The sequence below is a fragment of the Bubalus bubalis genome, chromosome 11 (genome assembly GCF_019923935.1).
Source record: "Bubalus bubalis isolate 160015118507 breed Murrah chromosome 11, NDDB_SH_1, whole genome shotgun sequence".
Lineage (NCBI taxonomy): Eukaryota > Metazoa > Chordata > Mammalia > Artiodactyla > Bovidae > Bubalus > Bubalus bubalis.
The window spans coordinates 75989682-76015988 of NC_059167.1; the positions used below are offsets into that span (position 1 = coordinate 75989682).

The following is a 26307-nucleotide window of genomic DNA, read 5'->3' on the forward strand; positions in this document are numbered from 1 at the left end:
ATTGGAAAATAAGATATAATTTTTCTGAACCAGATCTTCTTTATCATTCAGTTAATCACAAGCATTATAACAAACTATACTATAAGGGTTTTTTTTTTATATTTTTTGACAAAAACAGTTTTTTCTTACTTCTAAATGATAAAAGAAAAAATATAGTCACACTATAATTAAAAGCATAAAAAACACAATTATAAAGAAGTGCATGAATAATAGTCTATATCCCTATTAACATGATATCAGTCTACACTCTTTTCTCTCTCTTTTCCATATATAGAATTTGCTCACTACAGCCCATTTTTCTAGACTTTTGAAATATTTTATAAGTGAACTCCATCAGATTTCTTTCATTTGTAGATTTGATAATTATGTTTTCTCCAAGATGTTGACAAAGAGCAAAGTTTAGGAAAGAGTCCAGTGGCCTCAACTGAGGCTATTCTCCTTGATGGTACAGATTCATGCTTTAGATTAAAATTGTATATAATTGGGCTACTATTTAGATAAAATTTTGCTCAAAGACAGTAACAGAAAATATGATAAATGCCATTCTATAACTCATATATAGCACAATAATGTCACTACCCCCCAATTTACTAAACAGCATATACAATGGTTCACAATCTGGCAGTTGTCCTATATTTATACATCATCTCAAATATGTTTTTAACCCAAATCATGCTTTTTAGTTTGGAGGAATATTTTTCCTTGTAATTTGCTGTGAAGGAATGAAATTTACTTTATCGCTTGGCTTCTTGTGAGAGACATGTTAATTGGTGTTTAGATATATAGATATGGCCACCCATCAAATGTCTTTGCCAGATATTGTTTTGAGTTTATGCAGGTAAATGCAAGGGGCTTCCCTGGAAGCTCAGCGGATAAAGAATCCATCTGCAATGAGGGAGACCTGGGTTCGATTCCGGGGTTGGGAAGATCTCCTGGAGGAGGGCATTACAACCTGCTTCAGTTTTCTTGCCTGGAGAATCCCCATGGACAGAGGAGCTTTGAGGGCTACAGGCCATGGGGTCACAAACAGTCCAACATGTCTGAGACACTAAGCACAGCACAGGTAAATGGAAAAAAGGGGAGAGAAGGAGAGACTTGACAATGTACATTCAATTGTCATTGATGGCGTTATTTTAAATTAAGTTTAATCCCAATTCTTAGGTTTGTTAGTTAAAAACAGTTATGCATTGGCTAATAATATTGACAGGTGGACAGACTATAATACTATTAAGAAAATCTTTATATTCTCAATCCTACAAGGATTTTTGGTTCACATTCTATACATAATTGATTCTACATTTGCTCACAGGCAAAGGCTAGATAATGGAGAAAAAAATATTCCCACAACTCTCATCTATGCTGGAGTCTTCCAGAATGTCTAACTGCACCTAAGGAAACACTGAAGTCTGAAAAAGGTGAATACATATGTTGGTAGGGAATTGGTTTTAATCTTCTATATATCATATTTTATGCTGTCTCTTACAACTTAAAAATTATATTTAGATCACACTTAGTTGATCACTTTCATGTGCCTGGGAAATGATAGGCACTTTCACTTATATGTCTTTTCTTTGTGTAGATTCACAACAAAATCTGAGACCAGTGATAATGGACCTGCAGAATTATTCCTTGGTGTCAGAATTTGTGTTGCATGGACTCTGCACTTCACAACATCTTCAAAAATTTTTCTTTGTATTCTTCTCTGAGATCTATGTGGTCACTGTTCTGGGCAACCTTATCATTGTGGTCACTGTAATATCTGACCCCCACCTACACTCCTCCCCTATGTACTTCCTGCTGGGGAATCTCTCTTTCCTGGACATATGGCTGGCCTCATTTGCCACTCCCAAGATGATCAGGGACTTCCTTAGTGATCAAAAGCTCATCTCCTTCGGAGGATGTATGGCTCAAATCTTCTTCTTGCACTTTGTTGGTGGGGCTGAGATGGTACTTCTTGTTACCATGGCCTATGACAGGTATGTGGCCATATGCAAGCCTTTGCATTACATGACAGTGATGAGCCGGCAGACTTGCGTGGGGCTGGTGTTGGTTTCATGGGTCATTGGATTTGTGCACTCCATCAGTCAGGTAGCCTTTACTGTAAATTTACCTTACTGTGGCCCCAACGAGGTGGACAGCTTTTTCTGTGACCTTCCTCTTGTGATCAAGCTTGCCTGCCTGGACACCTATGTCTTGGGTATACTTATGATCTCAGACAGTGGGTTGCTTTCCATGAGCTGTTTCCTCCTCCTCCTGATCTCCTACACTGTTATTCTTATCACTGTCCGACAGCGTGCAGCTGGTGGGGTCTCCAAAGCACTCTCGACTTGCTCTGCACATATCATGGTAGTCACACTCTTCTTTGGGCCCTGCATTTTCATTTATGTGTGGCCTTTTAGTAGGTTCTCTGTGGACAAGCTCCTCTCTGTGTTTTACACCATTTTTACTCCATTCTTGAACCCTCTTATCTACACACTGAGAAATAAGGAGATGAAAATATCTATGAAGAAACTGAGAAACCGACATGTGACTTTTCACTGAAGTCCAGGTTTCCAGTTATATGTTCTTATTCATTCAGAAGATATCTTTCTTTAATGTAATTCTGATCAAATATTTCTTTTTTTTTATTCTGATCAAATATTTCATTCTGGCATTACATTGGTATAATTTGTATTGTGTTACATTATAGAGAAATAGTTACTGATTTCAACAAAATATATACATAATTTTGTATGTGATATTATATATACTGCTGCTGCTGCTGCTAAGTCGCATCAGTCCTGTCTGACTCTGTGCGACCCCATAGACGGCAGCCCACCAGTCTCCCCCGTCCCTGGGATTCTCCAGGCGAGAACGCTGGAGTGGGTTTCCATTTCCTTCTCCAATGCATGAAAGTGAAAAGTGAAAATGAAATCGCTCAGTCATGTCCAACTCTTAGTGACCCCATGGACTGCAGTCTACCAGGGTCCTCCATCAATGGGATTTTCCAGGCAAGAGTACTGGAGTGGGGTGCCATTGCCTTCTCCGATATTATATATATGCATATGTAATTACTCATACAATATATGTTTACTCAGGGCTTCCCTAATGGCTTAGATGGTAAAGAATCCGCCTACAATGCAGGAGACACATGTTCGATCGCTGGCCTGGGAAGAGCCCATGGAGAAGGGAATGGCTACTCACTCCAGTATTCTTGCCTGGGAAATACTGTGGACAGAGGAGCCGGCAGGCTACAGTCTATGGGTTCGCGGAGAACTGGACAGAACTGAACTACTAAGCAGGCACGCATGCTTATGTTTACTCAGTTCCACACATCCTCCTTGGAATGGACGCCACAAATTTTTTAAGCCAGATTTCTCTTAACAGTTTGTCTAACAAAATTGATTAAAAATGAAATTTTATTTCCTAATCATAGTCCAGTGGGGCTTCCCAGGTGGCACAGTTGGAAAGAATCTGCCTACCAGTGTAGGAGATGCCAGAGACATGGGTTTGATCCCTGGATGGGAAAGATCCACTGGAGAAGGAAATGGCAACCCGCTCAAGTATTCTTGCCTGGGAAAATCCCATGGACAGAGGAGCCTAGTGGGCTACAGTCCATGGGGTTGCAAAGAGTCAAACATGACTGAGCACACACACACACACACACACATACACACATACACAATTATAGTCCAACACAGCAAGGGCTCTCAGTTCATAGATATTCAAGACATGAGATACTTGGCACAGGGAAAGTAGCTTGAGAGTAAATAATACCATGTGAATCTTTGTCCTAGTTTTGAAACCCTGAGAGGAAGAAATACAATTTCAGGATCATATTGTTTTAAAAAGCATATTATTTTTTTCTTTTGAATGTGTATTATATTTAAACTTTTTTATTTAAAAACTGAATGCATGTTGGTGGTATTGAATTATAGAAGTCAATTTTAACATAAGAAAATCAATATTTTATGGCCACATATTTCATGGTATAAACATAAACTTACTATATGATATATGCTGGACTATTTAATTAATAAATTTTCACCTATAGTAGGTTTTAATAAACTTGCCTCTTACTGAGTTGATGCTGTCCCTTAAGGAGTCATCTATTAGGAAGCATTTGTCAGAATAACACAGATTCAGATCTTATGCTGAATTTTGAATGTCTTTGAATCCTGAAAGACAATCATAAGCAAGAATTAAGTTTGATATTAACTGAGTTAATGTTTAGAGGATTCAAGCAATTTTCTCATAAGTTAATTCAGAAACATCAAGCCAAAGGACAGAACTGGGTAATGCATGAATTATTTGAGTAACTGGATGAAACTTCCAATAATTTTGGACATTGTTGTCAATCAGGAGTAGCATGCTCCTGAGTACTTCTGTTTTCCCTTCTGACTATAATCCTACACATGTGCCTAAACAATAAAAGAACATAGAAAAAAACAACTTCTTCCTTGGGATATTTTCTCTATAGTCATCTTGCTTGCTATTATGATAATACCATGTTTCTACTTTATAAATTTGGACATAGTCAATTTTTATGACTATGCCCATATATGTGAACATTGTTGTTCATTCGCCCACTCATGTCCAACTCTTTGTGACCCCATGGACTGCAGCACACTGGGCCTTCTTGTCTCTCACCATTTCCTGGAGTTTCCCCAAGTTCATGTTCATTGCATCGGTGAACACTGAAAAAGCTTAAGAGGAAATCAATATCTGTTTGGGGATTAATTTCCTTAGTTTTTATTGATGTAATGCTGATTTTTTGATTTACAGATTTTGGACATAGCTCTTTTCATCATCAAAGATACAGCTAATACTATTCATGGATTTATTTACTCAGTTGACAAATGTTTGTCAAGCACCTTCCATATTTAAGATTCAATGCACTGCACTAGGAGTGAAGATAGAGTGGTTAAGAACACACATTTCCAGTTTAGTGGAATGAAGTTGGTTATACACACAATCAAAGCATATTATTAAATTAAAGTTGTGGTAAGAATAAACATGATATGCTCTGAGAGAAAATGAGAGGGAAACCTAGTTCAGTTTTGATATTCAGAAAAGATTTCCCTTATTATTTCAGCTTTTTATCTCCTAGGATTCTGGATTCTGTTATATTAATGCACACACATGTATGTGCACACACATATTTCATTTAGTTTAGCATGACTCAGTCATATAGTAAGTTCCCAAATATATGCTAAATCCTATGTTTCTTTTTATTAATAAAACTATCCAATGGCTATGTCCCATCTCTAATATCTGCTCGACTCTCCATGTTGCTTATGCCAGATCCATGAAGATGAATGTGGACCATTGTATTATCAGTCTAGGTGGAGAAATCCCTGCATTTAAGCTGTCTGGACATAAACATGGATACTTGATGGGTTAGTAAAACTAGTGTGAAAGGAGTCATCAGTGTCTGTTTTCCACAGACTCTAAACTTTTGCAGGAAATTCACCACTGTCAATTCATAGGAAGTCATACATTCCAAATAGAGGAACTTCTTTGAGTTTTGAGGAACCATTTACAAAACTTATTTTCCTATTCTGAGATAAAGTAAATTAAATACACAATACAGTGCTTCTCAAAGTGTAATCTGAAAGCTGCTTATACTAAAAAATCACCCGGAATGATTTTTAAATGCAAATAATATGTGCTTCTTTTTTAAACTGTAAGCTGGCTCAGGTAATTGTAATTCACAACCATGATTGAGAACCACAGAACAATTGTTGACATTATCAATCTGCAGGAGTAATTGCTATTAAGGTACTGTTGGAAGGATTTTTTTGTGAGAGAAATCTCTACTAATGGACCAGAATGTGTTCTCAGAAGTATATCTCTGCATCCCAGAAAAATCCCTGACAGCAAAAAGCTGGGCAATTTTAGGACTCAATGTTTTTCCTCTTAGGGACCATTGTTGTCCTTTGATGCCTGATGTCCAGGATTCTGAGAACTATTGTTTTGTGTATTTCATTTTAAGTTACGTTAGAAGGAAAAGTAAATCCAATCCTTATTATTGCATCTTAAGCAGAAGCAGAGAGCATGGTCTGTGTGATTGGTATAAATATTCTTTTCCTGAAAATAAAATGAGCGTAAGATTGTAGAGATGCTAGCTAGCAGAGGTGTTGGATGTCAAGAGTTTCATTATGAATATGTTGAAAGGGGAATAAGAAAACTCAAAAGTAAATCCACAATTTTGTTCAGTTATAACTGAGAGTATTGACTCTAAATAGTAGAGAGTGGTTCTCTTGCCAAATTCTGAGATATATCAACAGAATGATAATTTCTTTACATTCTGTTGTCATATTTTGCATACCTTAGGATAAAAATATATTTTTCTTCTTCAATCTGCTCAATATAATATTATGCTGAGAAATTCTGTAAAGTTGAACCATCTTTGGATAAATAATACTCGGATAAATTCTACTTGATAAAGGAACACAAATACAGCCTTAACTTGAGTTTGTAAAAGTGTTATCTTTTTGAATCTGTTTGGGTTCAATTCCTGAGTTGGCAAGATCACTTGGAGAAATGAACAGCTACCCACTCCAGTATTCTGGCCTGGAGAATTCCATGGACAGAGGAGCCTGGCAGGCTACAGTCCATGGGGTCGCAAAGAGTCAGACATGACAGAGCGACTTTCACTTTCATAATAATTAGTAAGATTTGTTTATAATTTTATTTACTTTTTCTTTTTCATTTGGTATTGAATTTACAGCAGTCCTATAAAATAAGTTTGAGAACTTTTATTTTTCTGGAATACTTTTGCACAGGGGGAGAAATGTATTTTCCAGAAAATTTAGCAAAATCATCCATCAAGTTTTAACAGCCTGGTGTATTGAGAGAGGGATTAAGTGAGGGACAGTTATGCTACCAAAATTCAATTATTTTTTGCCTCATTTTTATTTTGATCTTGCCAGATGTTTATTTTAATACTATTCAAATAAGTAACATTTTATTTATTATTTTTACCTTTTATAGATAAACATTTTTACTGAAGAATTGCATATATTTAGAGGAGTATACAAATAATGATTATATAGCTCAACAAAATTTCACAAAATGAACACACAGATTGAGGAACATAGTATCAGAAGTTCCCTCACTCCCCGTTCCATTCTCCACCCACTAAGGATAACTACAGTCTTGATTTTTAATGGATACATTATTTATTCTTTTCTTGAGCTTATAGAATGAAATCATAGAGTATGCACTTGTGCTAAAATTATGTCATTGTAAAAGGCATTTTTGTCTCTTTGTTTCCAACACTTATGGCTTTTTAGTTTCTTTTCCTTGTGATATTGCCTAGATAGGATGTCTAGCAGCATATTATTTAAATGGCAAAATTGGGACTCTTTGGCACACTTCATATCTCATGGGAAAGCTTTTTAAAAATTCACATGCTGATGTGTTCAGTAGATATTTATTGATATCCTCTCTAAGAATAAGGAGTTTCCTGCTATTTTTGAATGTGATGAATTTCATCAAGTATACTTTCCATAATTATGAATTAAATATATAACTATTTTATTTTCTATTTAATCTTCTTGCTTTTGATGCTTTACATGTAGTATAATTTTAGTACTTTTAATTACATTTTCAATTTTTGTATTGTCAGTGTATAGAAATACAATGGACTTCTTAAGCTTCTTATTTTAAAATACAGATATATAGGTGTTGCAAAAATGGTGGTAAGGTCATGACAGGAGAAGCAGTAAAAGTCATCAAAGAGTAGTATTAGGGATATTTTATTGGGGCAGTTGCTTTCTTGTGAATTCTAGACAGCTCTATTTGTATTTCTGTTTAAACATGCATTCTAATTTATCCTGTAGAATTTATAGTTATATCTGGGTTTGGGTGGACTCCGGGAGTTGGTGATGGAAGGGAGGCCTGGCGTGCTGTGGTTCATGGGGTCGCAAAGAGTTGGACACGACTGAGCGACTGAACTGAACTGTTTATTTATATTTTCTAAGAATACTGATTTTATTTTATGTACTTTTATCTTCTCCTCCTATTACAAAATGTTGAACCATTTTTTAAATTCCTAAGTATCACTTTTCCCATATATTATTGATTAGTGGAAAATGTCTAGGAGCAAGAGAGATCCTCTCTCTTAATCTCTAGAAAAAAATAAACTGCATTATGTCTTTATGATGAATTGCCTCAATCCTGCTGAATTTTAACCTTCGCTATCTCCTCTGTTAGTAATACTGTTATTAAGCAATAAAAACTAAAAGACTGACAAATAATTCAACTATAGTCATTATAAATAGTCATTTTTCTATAGATGAAGTCACATGCTTTCTAGTTATTTGTGTTATGAATCAGGTTTCCTAATTATCTTCTCAGTATTGAGGTGTCTATCTGGTCTTCACTGACAACAGGTGGTGTATCTATAAACGTTTTTACATCTGTTTTAAGAACTAAAGCAACTTTGATCTGTTCTTGCTCTGTCATATATCTCAAAATGTTTCCTATGTCTCAGTGAAAACTTTGCAAATTCTCTTTCCAAGTAAGGGGAAAAAAAATCCTCAACTTTGAAATATCTCTTCCCCAATCATTGCCACATCAATCAGATGCCTCCTTCATTTATTCAGCATATTTTTATCGAGTCTTTAATTCATTTTATTTTGGACATTTTAAAAAGTAAATGTTGGGAATATGTAGGGCCTGCCTGGTGGCTCAGCAGTAGATTCCACCTGCAATGCAGGAGATGCGGTTTCAATCCCTGGGTCGGGAAGATTCCTTGGAGAAGGAAATGGCAACCTACTCCAATATTCTTGCCTGGAGAATTCGATGCCAGAGGAGCCTGGAGGGCTACAGTCCCTAGGGTCAAAAAGGAGTCAGACATGACTTGGATACTAAACAATACTAAGTGCTAAGAGAATACTTTTGTGGAGATTCAAACACTCACTTGGAGTTTTGCTGCATCTATTCTGCACATTCACCAGCTCTGGCTACAGGACCATGTGAGTCTTCATCTGTCATAGGAAAGAGCTAAATCTGACTCTGACTCAGAAATGTATAGATAATAAAGACAAAACCTCAGTATCCAATGAGTTAACCAAATATTCTTGGCTTCTGTCTCTGTCACACAAATTAGTTGCTGCAATGGCTTCTATAATCCACTGACATAAAAACCCTAAAAAGTGGAGGCTTCATTTGTATTTCACATTTATATTAAATTTGTGTCTAGCTTGTTCTAAACTTGAATGTCATTTTAACTTTCCTATCTTTGCTTATAAACAAAAAACAAACCTATGAGTTAGTTTTAATATAACTTTAAGGATAACCAATGTATTGATGAAAATATTGACAGTAGTATAAGCTGTGCCCAATAATTGATGAAGTTGAAAATGTTGTAACTTATTTCTGTACACTTTCTAGCATTCTCCACAAACCAGTTACAGTACGTTACACTGTTGTTTCATTAAGGCAAATCAAGAAATTTAGAATTTCACCGTCTGTGTCTTTTGAAAAAGTATCAACTTCAATGAGTAAATAATAGTGAAACCCTGTTATGAAACAGGCACCAATCTGCATCCATATCTATCATCATTTTTAGCTCTCACAAAGAACTAGAAAATAGGCATCAATTTATACATGCTACAGATAGTGACCTTACTTGACTTGTAATTCTAAGAGGGGTATTTGAACCCACAGTATTAGGCAATTGCAGTCTCAATTACACTACTAGATGGTAATTAATAGTGTGGTGAAGTGATGAAGCAGACTAATATATCCCACTAGTTTGTTGTTATACAGTCATATAAATATGATTCACTCTGACTCATCTAATTGATTCCTTTTATTGTGAGAGTAAGAAACCTGTATAAATTCATTACTTAATTCATTGCAAACTTTTAGTTGGAGTAAGTTAAAACTGAGACCGAGACAAAACCTGTGGCAAGGTGGAGAAGAAATTGATGAGAATTTGGAAAGGGTAGATTGTACCTGTATGTAATAATAGCAAACTGAATATACAAAATGTATAGAATAAAATTTTATTAGACAAGTGGATAGAATGGAAGAGCCTAAATTGATTGGAAACAGAAACCAGATTTTCTTTAGGGAAGAAAAAGAAGCAGAAAACAGAACAATTCAGTATGAAAGGAGTTTTTCTGGGCTTAATTTTGTTATAAAGCCATAAATAGTATTATGATTTAATGGAAGAAAACCAAACAACTAAGCTACCATCTCCTAACACATTCTTCCCAAAGTAATTATTCTAACCCAAGATTCTTTGCTTGCAAAAACTCACTTCATCTTCTTATGTCTCCTGCTTTTTCCAAGTAAGTCCACTCCTATCCCACAGCTTTCTCATGGCTGACTTGACCTCTTTGTTCCGAAGTGTGTAGATGAGGGGGTTCAGCATGGGAGTAATAACGTTGTAGAGTACAGACACCATCTTGTCCACAGAAAAAGTGGAGAATGGACGAGCATAGATGAAAATACAGGGTCCAAAAAAGAGTGTTACCACCATGAGGTGAGAGCCACAGGTTGAGAGTGCCTTTTGCCTTCCTTCCTGGGAGCGAATCTTGACTAGGATAGTGGCATAGGAAGAAACCAACACTACAAAGGAGCTGGTAGAAATCAACCCACTATTAGATACCATTAGCAATTCAATGACAAAAGTGTCTGCACAGGCAAGTTTGATGACAGGGGGAACATCACAAAAGAAGTTGTCCACCTGATTTGGCCCACAAAAGGGCAGACGGACAGTGAGAATTGTCTGGACAGTAGAGTGAACAAATCCTCCCATCCAGGAGGCAGCTACCAACACACAGCATAATCCTCGACTCATGATAGTGGTATAGTGCAGGGGGCGACAGATTGCAACATAGCGATCATAGGCCATCACTGTGAGCAGGAACATCTCTGCTGCCCCTACAACATGCAGGAAGAAGAGCTGCACAATGCATTGGTCATAGGGAATGAGCTTTTCATTATCAAGAAAGTCGGCCAGAAGCTTAGGGGTAGTTACTGTTGAATAACAAAGATCCAGGAAAGAGAGGTTGCCAAGAAGGAAATACATGGGTGATGAATTCAGATGGTTATCATAGACTACTGTGACCATGATAAGGACATTTCCTACCCAAGTGGACACATAGAAAAGAAGAAATAGTACAAATAGCCCTGTTTCAATAGATTGTGTCTGTGAGAAACCTGCCAGGATAAATTCTCTCACTACCTTTGTTTGGTTTTCATCCATTTGATCTGGTTTCACCTGGATCAAAAAATTAAACAATGGGGCATTAGTAATGTTAAAACTGGATAAGATATTTCACACAAAATGTAAGAACCTTATTTCAAAAATGAAAATTTTCTCTAGGATGCATCTTGATTGGTTAGCTGGAAGAAATTATTTTTTCCTTAGATGATATGAATACATATTTCCCAACAACTCTAGCTTTGAGATACTGATGAAGTAGCCAACATTTTTTAAAGTCACCAGTACTGGACTTTTAACTTCAACTTGATGTATCTCTATCTTCCATCAGTCAGCATTTTCCTTCCCCTATTTTACATTGTCTCAAGGCAATATTACATTTCACTAAGATATTAATATTTTTTAAAAATTATAATCTTTAGAAAAAAATAAAACTAGAAGATACAATTTAAAATTCCAGTGTACAGGCATTAGAGTCTACAAAGGTTTTATCTGAGATAAGAAATCATCACACTGTAGATGGTTAGGCTACTATAATAACCCTGTGGCCTTTTCTATGAAGATAACTCTTGAGGCTCCACCCTGTAAAAATGACCAGAGGGAAGTTTATTTGCCACTTTGGTCTTATTGCTAGCTCATTACCTAAGTAATGACACTTAAAGTTTGCTGACTGTCTGTCCTGCATATTATTGTTATAATACACTTCCATCCAGCTTATTATTATAGTTATAGTTATATTTTATATATATATATGTAACTGTATATATAGTTATATATTATAGTTATAGTATAATAACATTTCTTATCTTAGGTCATAGCTGTGGACATATGAGTACATAGTATGCTTTTATTGATCTAAATAGAATCATATGATGGTTATTCATACATTCAAGTTACTCCCTTGTTTGACTCCTATCAAATTGGGCACAAAGAAATGATTTCTCTTATATGAAAAAATTAGTAGTCCAGGAAGTGTGTTTGCGTATTTCATCCATTCATATGAGCAATAGCTAGAAGGTGCCACTGCATGAAATGAAATAGGTAATAGTCTACTGAGGACTGTGAGTACACGCAATAGCTGCTATTGACTCAAAGTCTACAGAGCTACCACACACACAGCAATGTTTTGAGGAATTAAGACACAATAATTTCAAGTTTAGATATCAGTGAATATTCTTTATACTTTATCATCATAGTTCATGCCCTGTTTGAGTCTATGAACTTCATATCTTCATTTAGGCATTTAACAAGAATGCAAGTTTTGAAAAAGATACTTTAAACCAAATAAAAATTAAAGAAAACAGTAAAAATGTATATACTTCTCAATTAAAGAAATTATATGAAAAAAAGAAAAACAATTATATGAATAGAAATATTGTTATTTATATGTTAACAATTAAAATTATCAAGGAATAATATGAAGAAAATCTCCCAAATTTAAGTATCATTTTGTTAAAATGATGCTTGCGAAAAGATTCATTAACCAGAGAAAATGGTAAAATAATAAAGGGAAATAAAACAACACACAAAAATATACTTAAAACATGAAAGTAATTTATATACACTAAAAAGTTAAGCTATATAAAACAGCTATACTAAAGGAAAAGACAATAAAATATAAATATTTACTTGGACAATTGAAACTTTCTTTTTACTTATTGATAGTTTAAATTTTTCTATAATAAACTCAATTATACTTTTGATTAATATATAACTCTGTGAATTTGTGCAGTTATAAATATCCACACAGCTTTTTTGATAGTAAAACTCTTATTTTATATTAAAAAACTGAATATTTGGATTTTGTCCTTTATTTGCAACTTAATTGTTGCTTATTTCAGTTACTAAATTTCAGATTAAAAATCCCCTTAATTATAATCCATGTAACTTTTTTTACAGAGCTATTACTGTTGTCTAGGTATAACATAAAAAACCTCAGATTTATTAAAAGCAAGGTTTTAATGACAAATATGTTTTTCAAAAAGTATTTCACAATTTAATTTTTCATGTTTAAACATTTTTGTAATTACAAAAATAATGCACATTTATTGCTGAAATTTAGAAACACGATAAACATGAGGAAAATAATTTTCCTAATACCAAGAAGCAAACATGATTAACTTTAGTGTGTCGTACATTCTTGAAAGCTTTCTAAAGTGCATTTTTTATTTATATAATTGATATTACATATACAATATGATCTACTACTGAAAAATTCTGCAATTTCCATTAAATACTGATCTTGCAAATGGGTATAGATAACAGGAACATGAAGTAAAGCTTTCAACATAATAGAGTTTAAGTCTAATTATATACCTTCTGCATATAAAGTGTAGATTCTCGGGTCTTGTGGTCACAGAAGCCTGGCACATTAACACTACAGAGCCATCCTAAATACTATAGAAGTAGGAAAATTAATAAACAAAGAGGAACCCCTAGGTTACACTGGCCATTATTAGGAAATTTGGGCATTCAGGGATTTAGGGATTCAGGCACTCATAATCAAATTGCAATGGGAATTATTAAAAATTTTAAATCATAATCTATTGCCAGAAATTACCAAACACAAAAAATATGTGTGTTTTAGGGTAGTAGTGGGATGCAGGGGTAAATGGCAATGGATAGGGGAAAAAAAAGAAGAAAAAAGATTCCATTTTGCAATTTATCAGCTGGGTGATAGTTACCGTATGTCAGCTGGGTTATTTAAAATTTCTAAATTTAAAATTATTCATTGTAGTGCTGTTTGCATAAGTTATGAAATAATAAATGATATGCATGTCCATTAATTGAATATTTATTTCATTATAGCAGACCTATTTTTAAAATGTTATATGCTGCTGCTAAGTCGCTTCAGTCGTGTCTGACTCTGTGCGACCCCATGGACTGCAGCCCACCAGGCTTCCCCGTCCCTGGGATTCTCCAGGCAAAAACACTGGAGTGGGTTGCCATTTCCTTCTCCAAAGCATGAAAGTGAAAAGTGAAAATGTTATATAACCGAGAGGTAAATGTTCCCAGGACTGAGGTTAATAAGAAAGATAATGAAACATTAGGAAAAGTTTGGTTCCAAGTGCCTTGCCAAAAACAGTAAACCTTTTCACCACTTTCTTTATTTGAAGTGCCTTCTCTAGTCAGGATTCCCACTTTAGATTTTATATTGTTTTATTTTTCTAAATAATAGAACTATGTAAATAAGAATAAAATTCTCACCCTTTCTTCCACTGCCACATCCATACCATGAGGGGAAAGAAGAAGAGAGAGAGGTGAATAGAGAGAAAAGGAGAAGAAGGAACAGAAAGAGAGAGAAAGATCGATTTATGGATACACTTTCATATACTGTATGCAAAACTAATTTTTTTTAAATAATACATAATATTTTAAAAATAGATCTGCTATAATGAAATAAATATTCATTAATGGACATGCATATCATTTATTATTTTGTAACTTCTGCAAACAGCACTACAATGAATAATTTTAAATTTTGAATTTTGCTCATAGTTATTTAGGTATTTATTGGGTATTTGGAAGGGATATAGGCCTGAGAGTGAAATTTCTGAGAAGAATGTTGACAGACTGTTTTTCCCTCCTGTGAACAATATACATGGTGCTATTTTGCAAGCTTTCCAACACTGGATAATATCAATCTTTATTGTAATTTTGCAAATATGACAGGTAAAATAATAGTTCATTATCTTAATTTGTGTTTGCCTCATCAGCAGTATTCATGAACATCTTTAGGTTTTTAATTATTTGTATACTCTTTAAGCACAAGCTGGAATCAAGATTGCTGGGAGAAATATCTATAAACTCAGATATGCAGATGACACCCTTATGGCAGAAAGTGAAGAGGATCTAAAGAGCTACTTGATAAAAGTGAAAGAAGAGAGTGAAAAAGTTGGCTTAGAGCTCAACATTAGGAAAATTAAGGTCATGGCATCCAGCCCCATCACTTCATGGCAAATAGATGGGGAAACAGTGGCTGACTTTATTTTTGGGGGCTCAAAAATCACTGCAGATGGTGACTGCAGCCGTGAAATTAAAAGAGCTTACTCCTTGGAAGGAAAGTTATGACCAAACTAGACAGCATATTAAAAAGCAGAGACTACTTTGCCAACAAAGTTCCATCTAGTCAAGCGAAGTGGCATTGCTCAGTCTTGTCTGACTCTTTGTGACCCCATGGACTGTAGCCTGCCAGGCTCCTCTGTCCATGGGATTTTCCAGGCAGGAATACTAGCGTGGGTTGCCATTTCCTTCTCCAGGGGATCTGCCCAACCCACTGGGAAGATCTCATTGTAGGTCTCCCGCTTTGTAGGCAGATGCTTTTACCATCTGAGCCACCAGGGAAGTCTCATCAAGGAGTCCATCTAGTCAAGGCTATGATTTTTCCAGTGGTCATGTATGGGTGTGAGCGTTGGACTGTAAAGAAAGCTGAGGCGCCAGAGAACTGATGCTTTTGAACTGTGGTGTTGGAGAAGACTCTTGAGAATCCCTTGGACTGCAATAAGATCCAACCAGTCCATCCTAAAGGAGATCAGTCCTGAGTCTTCATTGGAAAGACCGATGTTGAAGCTGAAATTCCAATACTTTGGCCACCTGATGCAAAGAACTGACTCATTTGAAAAGACCCTGATGCTGGGAAAGATTGAGGGCAGGAGAAGGGGACGACAGAGAATGAGATGATTGGATGGCATCACCAACCCATGGACATGAGTTTGAATAAACTCCGGGAGTTGATAATGGACAGGGAGACCTGGCCTGCTGCAGTCCATGGGGTCACAAAGAATCGGACACAACTGATTGACTGAACTGAACTGAATACTCCTTCTTCTGAAAATTTCATGTGCGTGTTATCACTTAACTGTCTGTTTTCATTATCAATGTACAGAAATTCTCTAAATTTCAAGGATATTACAAGATGCAAATAGTTGAAACATTGATATTTAACCCTAGCCTAAATTTGTAATTGATTCAAGTTTTACCTATGTAAACTTCCAAACAAACAGAGAAATAGCATATCAACAGTACCTCAGGAGGCTAGCTCATATCCTTGTCTCAGTCAAAAACCCTAAAAATCTTTTTATGATTTTTAATCACTCTTAATTAATTTAGCCTTCTTGAACTTCAATAAGGGGAATTGTATGATAATGCTATATATGTTTGATTACTTTGGTTTTATACTATCTGTGAAATTTCTCCAAGCAATTATGCTAATCAGTGTTTATTTTTTGTTACCAATGAACTGTATTATTTCTTCAATTGTATGAACATACCATAATTTACTTTACATTGTTGCTGGATATTTGTCAGGTACAAGTAAAGCTGCTATGAACATTTCTGCTCATGTTTTTTAATGGGCATAACACTCATTTCTGTTGGATGCGTGTGTATATCAACTGAAACATTTCAATCATAGAATAAATATGTGTTTCATTCAATAAGAAACTGCCAAATATTTTTCTTTATTGACATCACTAGTTTCCCTTTTTGTAATATAAACATGCTATTCTCTCATATCAGTTTTTATCTTCAGTGTTGTAGGAAAAATCCAAAATCAAACTGACATCTTTTTCATATATCTATGGGCTATTTGGAAATATTTTTCATGAGATGCCAATTCAAATCATTTGCTCAATTGTTAACTGGATCATGGGCATTTTCTTACTAACTTTAATTATTTTATCATGTATAAGCAAATACCTTGTTGAATATAGGCATTGCAATGATCTAATTCTATTAGCACTTACCTTTTCACTTAATGGTGTCTTAGTAAGCAGAAGCTCTTGGTTTTATAATGTCAAGTTTTTCATATATGATTAAAGACATTTCTTTTGAAAAATATTTCTTTATTTCAAAGTCATGAACATATTCTCATTTTAAAATAGATGCTTAAAGATTTTTGGTTTTCACATGTAAGGGTATGATCCTTTTAAAATTAATTGTATGTGGTGTGAGGTAGGGTGTCAAGTTTCATTTTCTTTCATATGGATATTTAATTGACCTAAAAATATTTACTGAAGAGACCATTGATTTTTGGCTATATTGCAGTGGAGGCTGTGTGATAAATAACACTATATATGGCCTCCATTTCAATCTTCTTCTCTATTTTTTATGCTTTTACTAATACAACACTGTCACATTAAGATTTACATTAAATCTTGATATCTGATACTATAAATCTCCCCCTTTGTTCTTTAGTATTGTTTTGTGTATTCCAGGCCCTATTCTTTTTTACCTACATTTTAGAATTAGCTTATCAACTTCCTTTAGCATATATAAGGATACTAATTGGAATTTCAATATATCAGCCAAACAATGTAACTGTTTGGGATCATTGCCATATAACAGCAATGAGGCATGTGTACATAAACATGAACATATTGCTTCAGTTAATTTCTCTCAGTTATGTGTTTTAGTTTTCAGAGTAAAGTTTAGTTAGATTTTTTTACTCTTTATGTTATTTTTGAACTGCAAATTTCTTTTTCTTTAATTTTTTTTAAACAGTTGTAGTGACTTTGCTATATTCACTTAGCCTAATATTACTGTATTGAATCTACAGATTACTTTGGCTAGTATGCACATCTTAACAATATTGTGTCTTCTAATCCATGAACACAGAATGTATTTACATTTATTTGGCTCTATAATTTATTTCAACAGTATGTTATAGTTTTCAGTGTATGTATCTTCAACCTCCTTATGTTAGCTTCATTCCTATTTTAATTTTGATACTATTGTAAATGAATGATATTTAATTTTATTTGAGACTTTGGCCACCTCATGGGAAGAGTTGACTCATTGGAAAAGACTCTGATGCTGGGAGGGACCTGGGGGCAGGAGGAGAAGGGGACGACAGAGGATGAGATGGCTGGATGGCATCACCGACTCGATGGACGTGAGTTTGAGTGAACTCCAGGAGATGGTGATGGACAGGGAGGCCTGGCGTGCTGCGATTCATGGGGTCGCAAAGAGTTGGACATGACTGAGTGACTGAACTGAACTGAACTGAAAGTATCTAGAAGTGCAAATAATTTTTTGTGTTTTGAGTTTTTATCCTACAACTTTGCTGAATTTGTTCATAAGGTCTAACAGTTTGTTGGAATCTGTAGGGTTTTCTACTTATAAGATCATGTTGTCTGCAATCAGAAATTATTTTACTTCTTCCTTTTCTATTTCAGGATAATATTTACCTCTTTTTCTTGTGTAATGGCTCTGGACTTCCTCTTATGTTGAATAATAGAGGTAAGAGTGGGAATTCTTGCCTTATTTCTAATCTAGAGGAAATGTTTTCAGTCTTTCACCATCGGCTCTAATGTTAGCTGTGAGTCTTTTCCTAAATGGTATTTATTATGTTGAGATAATTCACTTCTACCCCTAGTGTTTTTTGTTTTTAATGTTTCTTACCATGTAAGGGTGAGGAGTTTTGTCAGATGTTTTCTCTGCATTAATTGAGATATTCATATGGGTTTAGTCCTTCATGTAGTTAATATGTTACTTTGACTACTCTTCATCATTTAAACCATCCTTGCATTCCAGGAAAAAAACCCACTTTGTCACAGTGTATAATTCTTTTGATATGCTTTTAAATTCTCTGTGATAGTATTCTGTTGATGATTTTTATTTCAGCATTCATTAGAGACATTGGTCTGTAGTTTTCATTTCCTATGTCTTTGTCTGGCTTTGATGTCAGGGTAATGAAATTTAGGTTGTTTTTATATTTTGGCTATTATAAATAATGCTACAATAAACATTGGGGTACATATATCTTTTTCAAAAAAGTTTCTGTTTTCTTTGATAAATACCCAGACATGAAATTGCTGAATCATATGACAGTTATATTTTAATTTTTTGAAGAAACTTCATACTTCTTCCATAGTGACTGCACCAATTTACAATCCCACCAGCAGTATACAAGTGTTTCTTTTTATCCACATCCTCATCAATACTCCTTATTTGTTGTCTTTTTGATGATAGCCATTCTGTCATTATGGCTTTCAGCTGCAATTCTCTGATGATTTCTGATGTTGAATCATGTGCCTATCATGTGCCTGTTGGCCAGATGCATGTCTTCTTTAGAAAAATGTCAATTCAGGCCCATTTTTCAACTGGTTGGTTTTTGTTGTTGAGGTATATGAGTGATTTATATATTTTGGATATTAATCCCATATCATGTGTATTATTTGAAAATGATTTCTCCAGTTTAGTAAGCGGCCTTATCACTTTGTTGATGGTTTCCTTTGCAATGCAAAAGGCAAAGTTTGCTGTATTCACATTTATTTATTTTATTATTTCCTTTGCTTAAAGAGATGGATCTAGAAAAATAAGGCTATGACCAATGTCAGAGAGCATACTTCCTGCTTTTTCTGCTAGGAGTTTTATGGTTTGAGGCTTTACACTTTAGAAAAAAAAGTGAAGTGAAAATGTTAGTTGCTCAGTTGTGTCCAGCTGTTTGTGACCCCATTGAGTCTTTAATCTATTTTAAATTAATTTTTATAACGGGCATGAGAAAGTAATCTAGTTTAGTCTTTTTTCATGTAGCCATCCAGGTTTTCCAAAGACATCTACTGAAGAGTCTATGAAAAATAAAAGTGGTAAGAGTGGACATTCTTGTCTTGTTCCTGATCTTAAAGAAAATGTTTTCAGATTTTCAACAGTGAGTATGATGTTAGCTGTGGGCTTATTATATATGGCTTTTTTATGTTGAAGTACCTTCCCTCTATATCCACTTTGCATAGAGTTTTTATCATAAATGCATGTTGAATATTGTCAAAAGCTTTCTCTGGATCTATTAAAATGATATTTGATCTTTATTTTTCAATTTGTTAATGTAGTGTATCAGGTTGGTTGCTTTGTGGATATTGACCCATCCTTGCATCTCTGAGATAAGCACCACTGGATCATGGTGTATAATCATTTTAAGCATTGTTTAATTTGTTTGGCAAATTTTTTGGAGGATTTGTGCCTCCACGTTCATCAGTGATATTGACCTGTAGTTTTCTTTTTTTGTGATATTTTTGTCTGATGTCGATATCAGGGTGATGCTGGCAACATTTGCAAACATTTTCTCCCATTCTATAAGTTGTCTTTTCATTTTGTGTATCTGATAAGTCAAATCTTACATCATTATTTTACTTTTTCAAAATACATTTATTATCCTGAGAGTTTATTTCAAAGGAGATTTTTAAAATCTCTTTTTCAAGTTGAAAACTTCTATAACAGTTTCTTTCCCACAGTCTGACTGGGATTGTCTAGACTGCCTTGGATTTGTGTACTGCCTTGTTAAATATTTATACTTAACACTAAGAAGTCAATTCATGAAAGAACATGGTATAACTTTCCTGATAATCTGGTTTTCTTTTATATACCTCTGTAAAGATTCACATTTTCTTAATGGTGCATGTACTATCTTTCAAAGTTTATTTCCAGATGACTTGTGTTGCTATTAAAAATGAAATAATTTACCCATAAGAATTTACAAATCTTCTCACCCATAAAAGGAAAGTTTTATTACCTACATGTTTTGTAGTTAGCCAACTTATTGAATCATTTTGTGTTTTAGTTGATTCTCTTCTTCTTGGTGGACATTCATTTCTAAGCCAACAATAAAAATTTCTCTTCATAACATTCATGCCTGTATATTATTACCTTTGTCTCATTTCATTGGTGTATATAGGAGCAGTGATGATGATGTATCAACTGACTTTCCCCAAATTACGTTATCTTTTAAGAACCCGTAAGTATCAGTGACTTACACCAAGTTCTTTTTTTTTTTTTTTACTCACATTGACTTGCTGCTTCTGGTTGGTATATATATTTTCTCTCGCTCTTGTACCTCCCCTCCCATCTTATCCCTCTAAGTCATTACAGAACACTGAGTTGGGCTCCCTGTGCTATACAGCAGCTTCCTGCTAGCTAGCTAGCTATTTTACACATGGTAAAGAATATATGTCAATGCACCTCTCTCAGTTCATCCAACCCTTCCCTTCCCCCACTATGTCCACACATCCATTCTCTATATCTGTGTCTCTATTCCTGCCCTGCAAATAGGTTCTTTTTTTCCTAATTAATTTATTTGTTTAACTGGAGGCTAATTATTTCACTAAAGAGCCTCTTGATGAAAGTGAAAGAGGAGAGTGAAAAAGTTGGCTTAAAGCTCAACATTCGGAAAACTAAGATCATGGCATCTGGTCCCATCACTTCATGGGAAATAGATGAGGAAACAGTGGAAACAGTGTCAGACTTTATTTTTCTGGGCTCCAAAATCACTGCAGATGGTGATTGCAGCCATGAAATTAAAAGACACTTACTCCTTGAAAGGAAAGTTATGAGCAACCTAGACAACATATTAAAAAGCAGAGACATCACTTTGCCAACAAAGGTCTGTCTAGTCAAGGCTATGGTTTTTCCAGTAGTCATGTATGGATGTGAGATTTGGACTATAAAGAAAGCTGAGTGCCAAAGAACTGATGCTTTTGAACTGTGGTGTTGGAGAAGACTCCTGAGAGTCCCTTGGACTGTAAGGAGGTCCAACCAGTCCATCCTAAAGGAGATCAGTCCTGGGTGTTTATTGGAAGGACTGATGCTAAAGCTGAAACCCCAATATTTTGGCCACCTGATGCAAAGAGTTGACTCATTTGAAAAGACCCTAATGCTGGGAAGGATTGAGGGCAGGAGGAGAAGGGGACGACAGAGGATGAAATGGTTGGATGGCATCACTGACTCAATGAACATGGGTTTGGGTGAATTCTGGGAGTTGGTGATGGACAGGGAGGCCTGGCATGCTGTGGTTCACGGGGTTGCAAAGAGTCAGACACAACTGAGCGACTGAACTGAACTGAACTGAATTACTTTACAATATTATAGTGGTTTTTGCCATACATTGACATGAATCAGCCATGGGTGTACTTTATTGCACGGGAAAAAGAGCTATGGTGCATTGCATAATGGTTCTTAAAGGTTTTCTTTAAAAGTGTCATATGTAAATTTGTCTTATCGGGCAAACCACGTCACATTGCCTAGTCTAACATTTGTGAAACATAGAAATATTGTCCTCTAGTAAAAAAGGAAAATGAAACACTTAGAACAATAACTCTGTCATATGAATATTTTGTTTTGTCCTTGATTTTAATTGTAATGTTTTTGTGTTTTACTACTAAAGTATGATTTTGCCAATTATTTCTGATGAAGAGGTTTTTTTTACCAAGTTAAATCGTTTATTTCTATTTCTGGTTTACTTTATTAAAAATGGGTTTCAATTTTATCTATTTTTGTTCTGCATCTATCAAGACATTCTTATGTTACTTCTATTAATTAAAAAATATGCTATATTTATATATTATATTCACATATGATACAATAATAGATAGCTCTTAAGGTGTACATCTTACTTGATAATATTCTATTATTTGGAAATATTTTACTCTAGAATGTGGCTTAATATAATATAATCTTTGTAACTCTGGTTATCACACCTAAGGGCTCAACAATTAGGTAGTCATTGTGTAAAATCGTATATATCCATATAATAATACTAATATTTTAGTACAGAATCATTCATACATGTTATTAAAGTGACTAACTGCGTGGTAAATTTTTATAAATTACTTTTTATTTTAAAAATATCATATTCATAGCTAAAGAATGTGTCTCTCAATGTGGTGGTAGTGGTGAGCTTGGGGTAGGGCATCAAAGATGGAATTAACACATAGAAAGCGGTCTTTAATATGGTTAAACACACAGACTCCTAATTGCTATGCTAACCTTTATTCCAGAGACTTTTATTCAAATGTAAAATCAAGTCTCATTGCCAGTCACAACTTTCTTCTAATCACTAGAGATAAATTTACTTTCCATCATAAACAGCAAACTTTCCCTGCAATTTTTTTTGTTTCCATTCCTCCTCATTATTACAAAAGAGAAATCTTCAAATTAGAATAAAAAATGTGTAAGAATCTGAAACTTAATCCAGCATGCTGAATAAAGACCAAAATAGGAAACCAGGTTCAACAGAACTACGGTTTTATAAATTCCCTCTCTAGAGGGCCAATTTCCAAAGATGGCCTCTACAGAACATAAAAGGGAACAATATTTAAATTCTTCATTTGATTCTGTCTAGACCATGATTTTCTTTGCCGCTGTCACTTTGCCTTTATAGGTTATATAAAAAGGGAGAACTACAGAGGAGAAACCTGAAAAGTACCCATGACTGACTTCTTAATCCCATAAGGTTGTTCCTAAAAGCCTATTTAGCAATTCATATGAATTCCCACAATAATTCATGGAGCACTACTATATCTGGTGTTTCTGAGATGTGAGAAAACTGTTGTATTTGGTTTTTCTGTATACTCAGATGTGGAAAATGGCATTCAACTATACAGAATTCTATGCTATTCACCTTGTATCCTCAGGTAAGGTAAAGCTCACATGTGTCTGAGCTCTCCTTATTTCTTTCTTCTACCCCTTCTCGTTTTATAACTTAATATGCGAATTATAAAAGTACTATTTCTCCAGAATCATAGCTGAGATTTTATATGAGAGCTTATAAAAAATGTTACTTCAAACATTTACTAAAACTCTTAAAGGATCTTGCCAGGTGCTCCTTTTTATTCCCAATCTATATAAGGGTGTTCTGATCCTAAATCAGGGAAAATTCCAGAAAATGAATGGATACGCCTTCTTTCAGAAAAGTCTATCCCCTGTACTTTCTGTTACTTTTAATGAGTAGCAGGCAAGGAATTTTATTTGTACTTGAGATTGCAAAATTTAGGACATTTTTGTGAGCATAAGTAAACATGACTTTATTATTAAAGTCATGTTTTAATTATTAAATGTAAAGTTTAATTATTAAATATATGTTTTAATAATTGATACTACTTAATTTTAACATGTATTTTCGATAGTGTGTTTTTACTGAAGGGAGGAATTGAAATGTGAACTCTTGTAAATTTTCATTTTAATATTGACTTATAATCTATTCTTAAAAAGATATAGGAATATTTCTCATAACCTAACTCAAAGAAATTTAAAGTTGTATAAAGGATTTAGATTTATTGATATTGTCCTTAATTCAACTTGATGCATTTCTCACCAGTAGAACAAAGAATATTGAATAGCATTATCTTTAATGTCTTTGTATATCACAAACACTGAGTTAATATGGCTGTGTTTTTGTGTTTTTTTTTTTTGGGGGGGGTGAGAATCTGTGTTTTTTTCAGTATTATTTAAAATGGTAAATCCTTATACATATTTACTTATTGTCAACACTTTGTTAGCTGTAGGAAATTAGGAAAGCTCTTTGTTCACTTTGTTTTTATTATATCCAGAATAGGAATATGAATACTTGAAAATCATGGTAACATCTCTGTGTATGATAGGTAGCTCAGCTGGTAAAGAATTTGCCTGCAATGGAGGAGACCATGATTCAATTCCTGGGTCAGGAAGATCCACTGGAGAGGGATAGGCTTCCCACTCCAGTATTCTTGAGCTTCCCTGGTGGCTCAGACAGTAAAGAATCCGCCTGCAATGTGGGAGATGTGTGTTCAATCCCTGGGTTGGGAAGTTCTCCTGGAGGAGGGCATGGCAACCCACCCCAGTATTCTAGACTGGAGAATCGCATGGACAGATGAGCCTGGTGGGCTACAGTCCATGGGGTACCAAAGAGCTGGATGCAACTAAGTACAGCACAAAGTAATGTGGCTCAAAACAAGTCATCTGCCCTAATGAGTAATGTTTTGTAAGGCCAATTCTAATATGGAAATCTGTCATTCTTTTGCAGCTTTGAAAACAAATAAGTATACCCATGTAGAGAATTGCTCTAGCTCTGTGAGTAAATTCATCCTTTTAGGCTTCCCTTATACTTGGGACATTCGGATGCTCTGTTTCTCAGTTTTTTCTGGGACATATATTCTGACACTCATTGGAAATCTGTGCATTATTTGTGCTGTGAGGTGCGACCATCAACTGCAAACTCCAATGTACATCCTGCTGGCCAATTTTTCCTTCCTGGAGATCTGGTTTGTCACCTCCACTGTCCCTAACATGCTAGCCAACTTTCTTTCTGAGACCAACACCATCTCCTTCTCTGGCTGCTTTCTGCAGTTCTACTTCTTCTTCTCCATGGGCACCACTGAGACCTTCTTCCTGTCTGCCATGGCCTTTGACAGGTGCCTTGCCATCTGCAGGCCCCTTCACTACCCCACTGTCATGCCGGTGCAACGCTGCATCAGAATGGGAGCAGGCTGCTGGGCGTGTGGCTTCTTGTACTTCCTCTTGCCTATATATCTAATCTCTCAACTCCCCTTTTGTTGTCTCAATAAAATTGATCACTTCCTATGTGACCCAGGACCCCTTATAAAGCTGTCTTGTGTGCCAGCTCCTGCCACTGAGATTATCTGTGCCATCTACAATTCAGTCCTCATTTTCTCCACCTTACTCTTCATTACCAGCTCCTACACCCTGGTGATCAGAGCTCTGTTTAGTGTCCCCTCAGCAGAAGGCCGGCATAAGGCTTTCTCTACATGTGGCTCCCATCTGTCTGTAGTGTCTCTGTTCTATGGCTCTATTATGGTCGTATATGTGAGCCCAACAGCAGGCAATCCAGCCGGGATTCAGAAATATGTGACTTTGTTTTATTCTGTGCTAACTCCACTCTTCAACCCCTTTATCTATAGTCTCCGGAATAAAGAGATGAAGGAGGCTCTGATAAAATTATTTAAGACTGTGAGATTTAGGCAGAGACCTGGCAGAAATCTTTGAAGAACTTGTGTGTGCAACTGGAATAATATATGTGAAATAAATGATTGAAAGGTTAGCATTCAATGGTATTAACCACATTAGACAAATATAATTGAGGGAGGGAGAAGAACATAGTCAAATGTAATTAAATGTTTATTAAATTAACTGTGGCCGTCTGTCCATTTTTTAACTGTTTGAGAAAATTTACATTAATAGTAAAATTTTTTCATATTCAAATAAAAATAATCAAAGAAAAAATCATCAGTCTTCTTCCTGACATTCAGACTTAATATTAAAATTTTGATGTTACCATATCAGTTACACATGTATACACAATAATCAAATATTTATTACTAATATTTCTCTGGTAAGTCCAAAGTCATGCTAAATTTACAAAACAACATTTAAATTTT

General features: G+C 34.9%; 3 protein-coding genes across 3 annotated transcripts; 2 read left to right on the plus strand and 1 right to left on the minus strand.

The window, feature by feature from the left end:
* The first annotated feature begins 1608 nt into the window (after window positions 1–1608).
* LOC102392924 (olfactory receptor 4K14) lies at window positions 1609–2541 on the plus strand. The gene has a single exon (XM_006073472.4). The coding sequence runs from the start codon at window positions 1609–1611 to the stop codon at window positions 2539–2541; it is 933 nt and encodes a 310-aa protein (XP_006073534.4).
* A 7723-nt stretch (window positions 2542–10264) lies between these two features.
* LOC102401583 (olfactory receptor 4Q2) lies at window positions 10265–11206 on the minus strand. Its single transcript, XM_006073498.4, has one exon. It carries the CDS (start codon window positions 11204–11206, stop codon window positions 10265–10267), a length of 942 nt encoding a protein of 313 aa, XP_006073560.4.
* A 12313-nt stretch (window positions 11207–23519) lies between these two features.
* LOC102397489 (olfactory receptor 11H6-like) lies at window positions 23520–25915 on the plus strand. Its single transcript, XM_006052388.4, has 2 exons — window positions 23520–23568; window positions 24936–25915. The coding sequence occupies exons 1-2, from the start codon at window positions 23520–23522 to the stop codon at window positions 25913–25915; spliced, it is 1029 nt and encodes a 342-aa protein (XP_006052450.4).
* The last annotated feature ends 392 nt before the right edge of the window (window positions 25916–26307 follow it).

Coding starts and splice junctions, on each gene's coding strand:
- LOC102392924 (XM_006073472.4), top strand. CDS start 1,609: ATGGACCTGCAGAATTATTCCTTGGTGTCAGAATTTGTGTTGCATGGA.
- LOC102401583 (XM_006073498.4), bottom strand. CDS start 11,206: ATGGATGAAAACCAAACAAAGGTAGTGAGAGAATTTATCCTGGCAGGT.
- LOC102397489 (XM_006052388.4), top strand. CDS start 23,520: ATGGCATTCAACTATACAGAATTCTATGCTATTCACCTTGTATCCTCA. Junction 23,569..24,935: donor TATTCACCTTGTATCCTCAG/GTAAGGTAAAGC, acceptor ATTCTTTTGCAG/CTTTGAAAACAAATAAGTAT.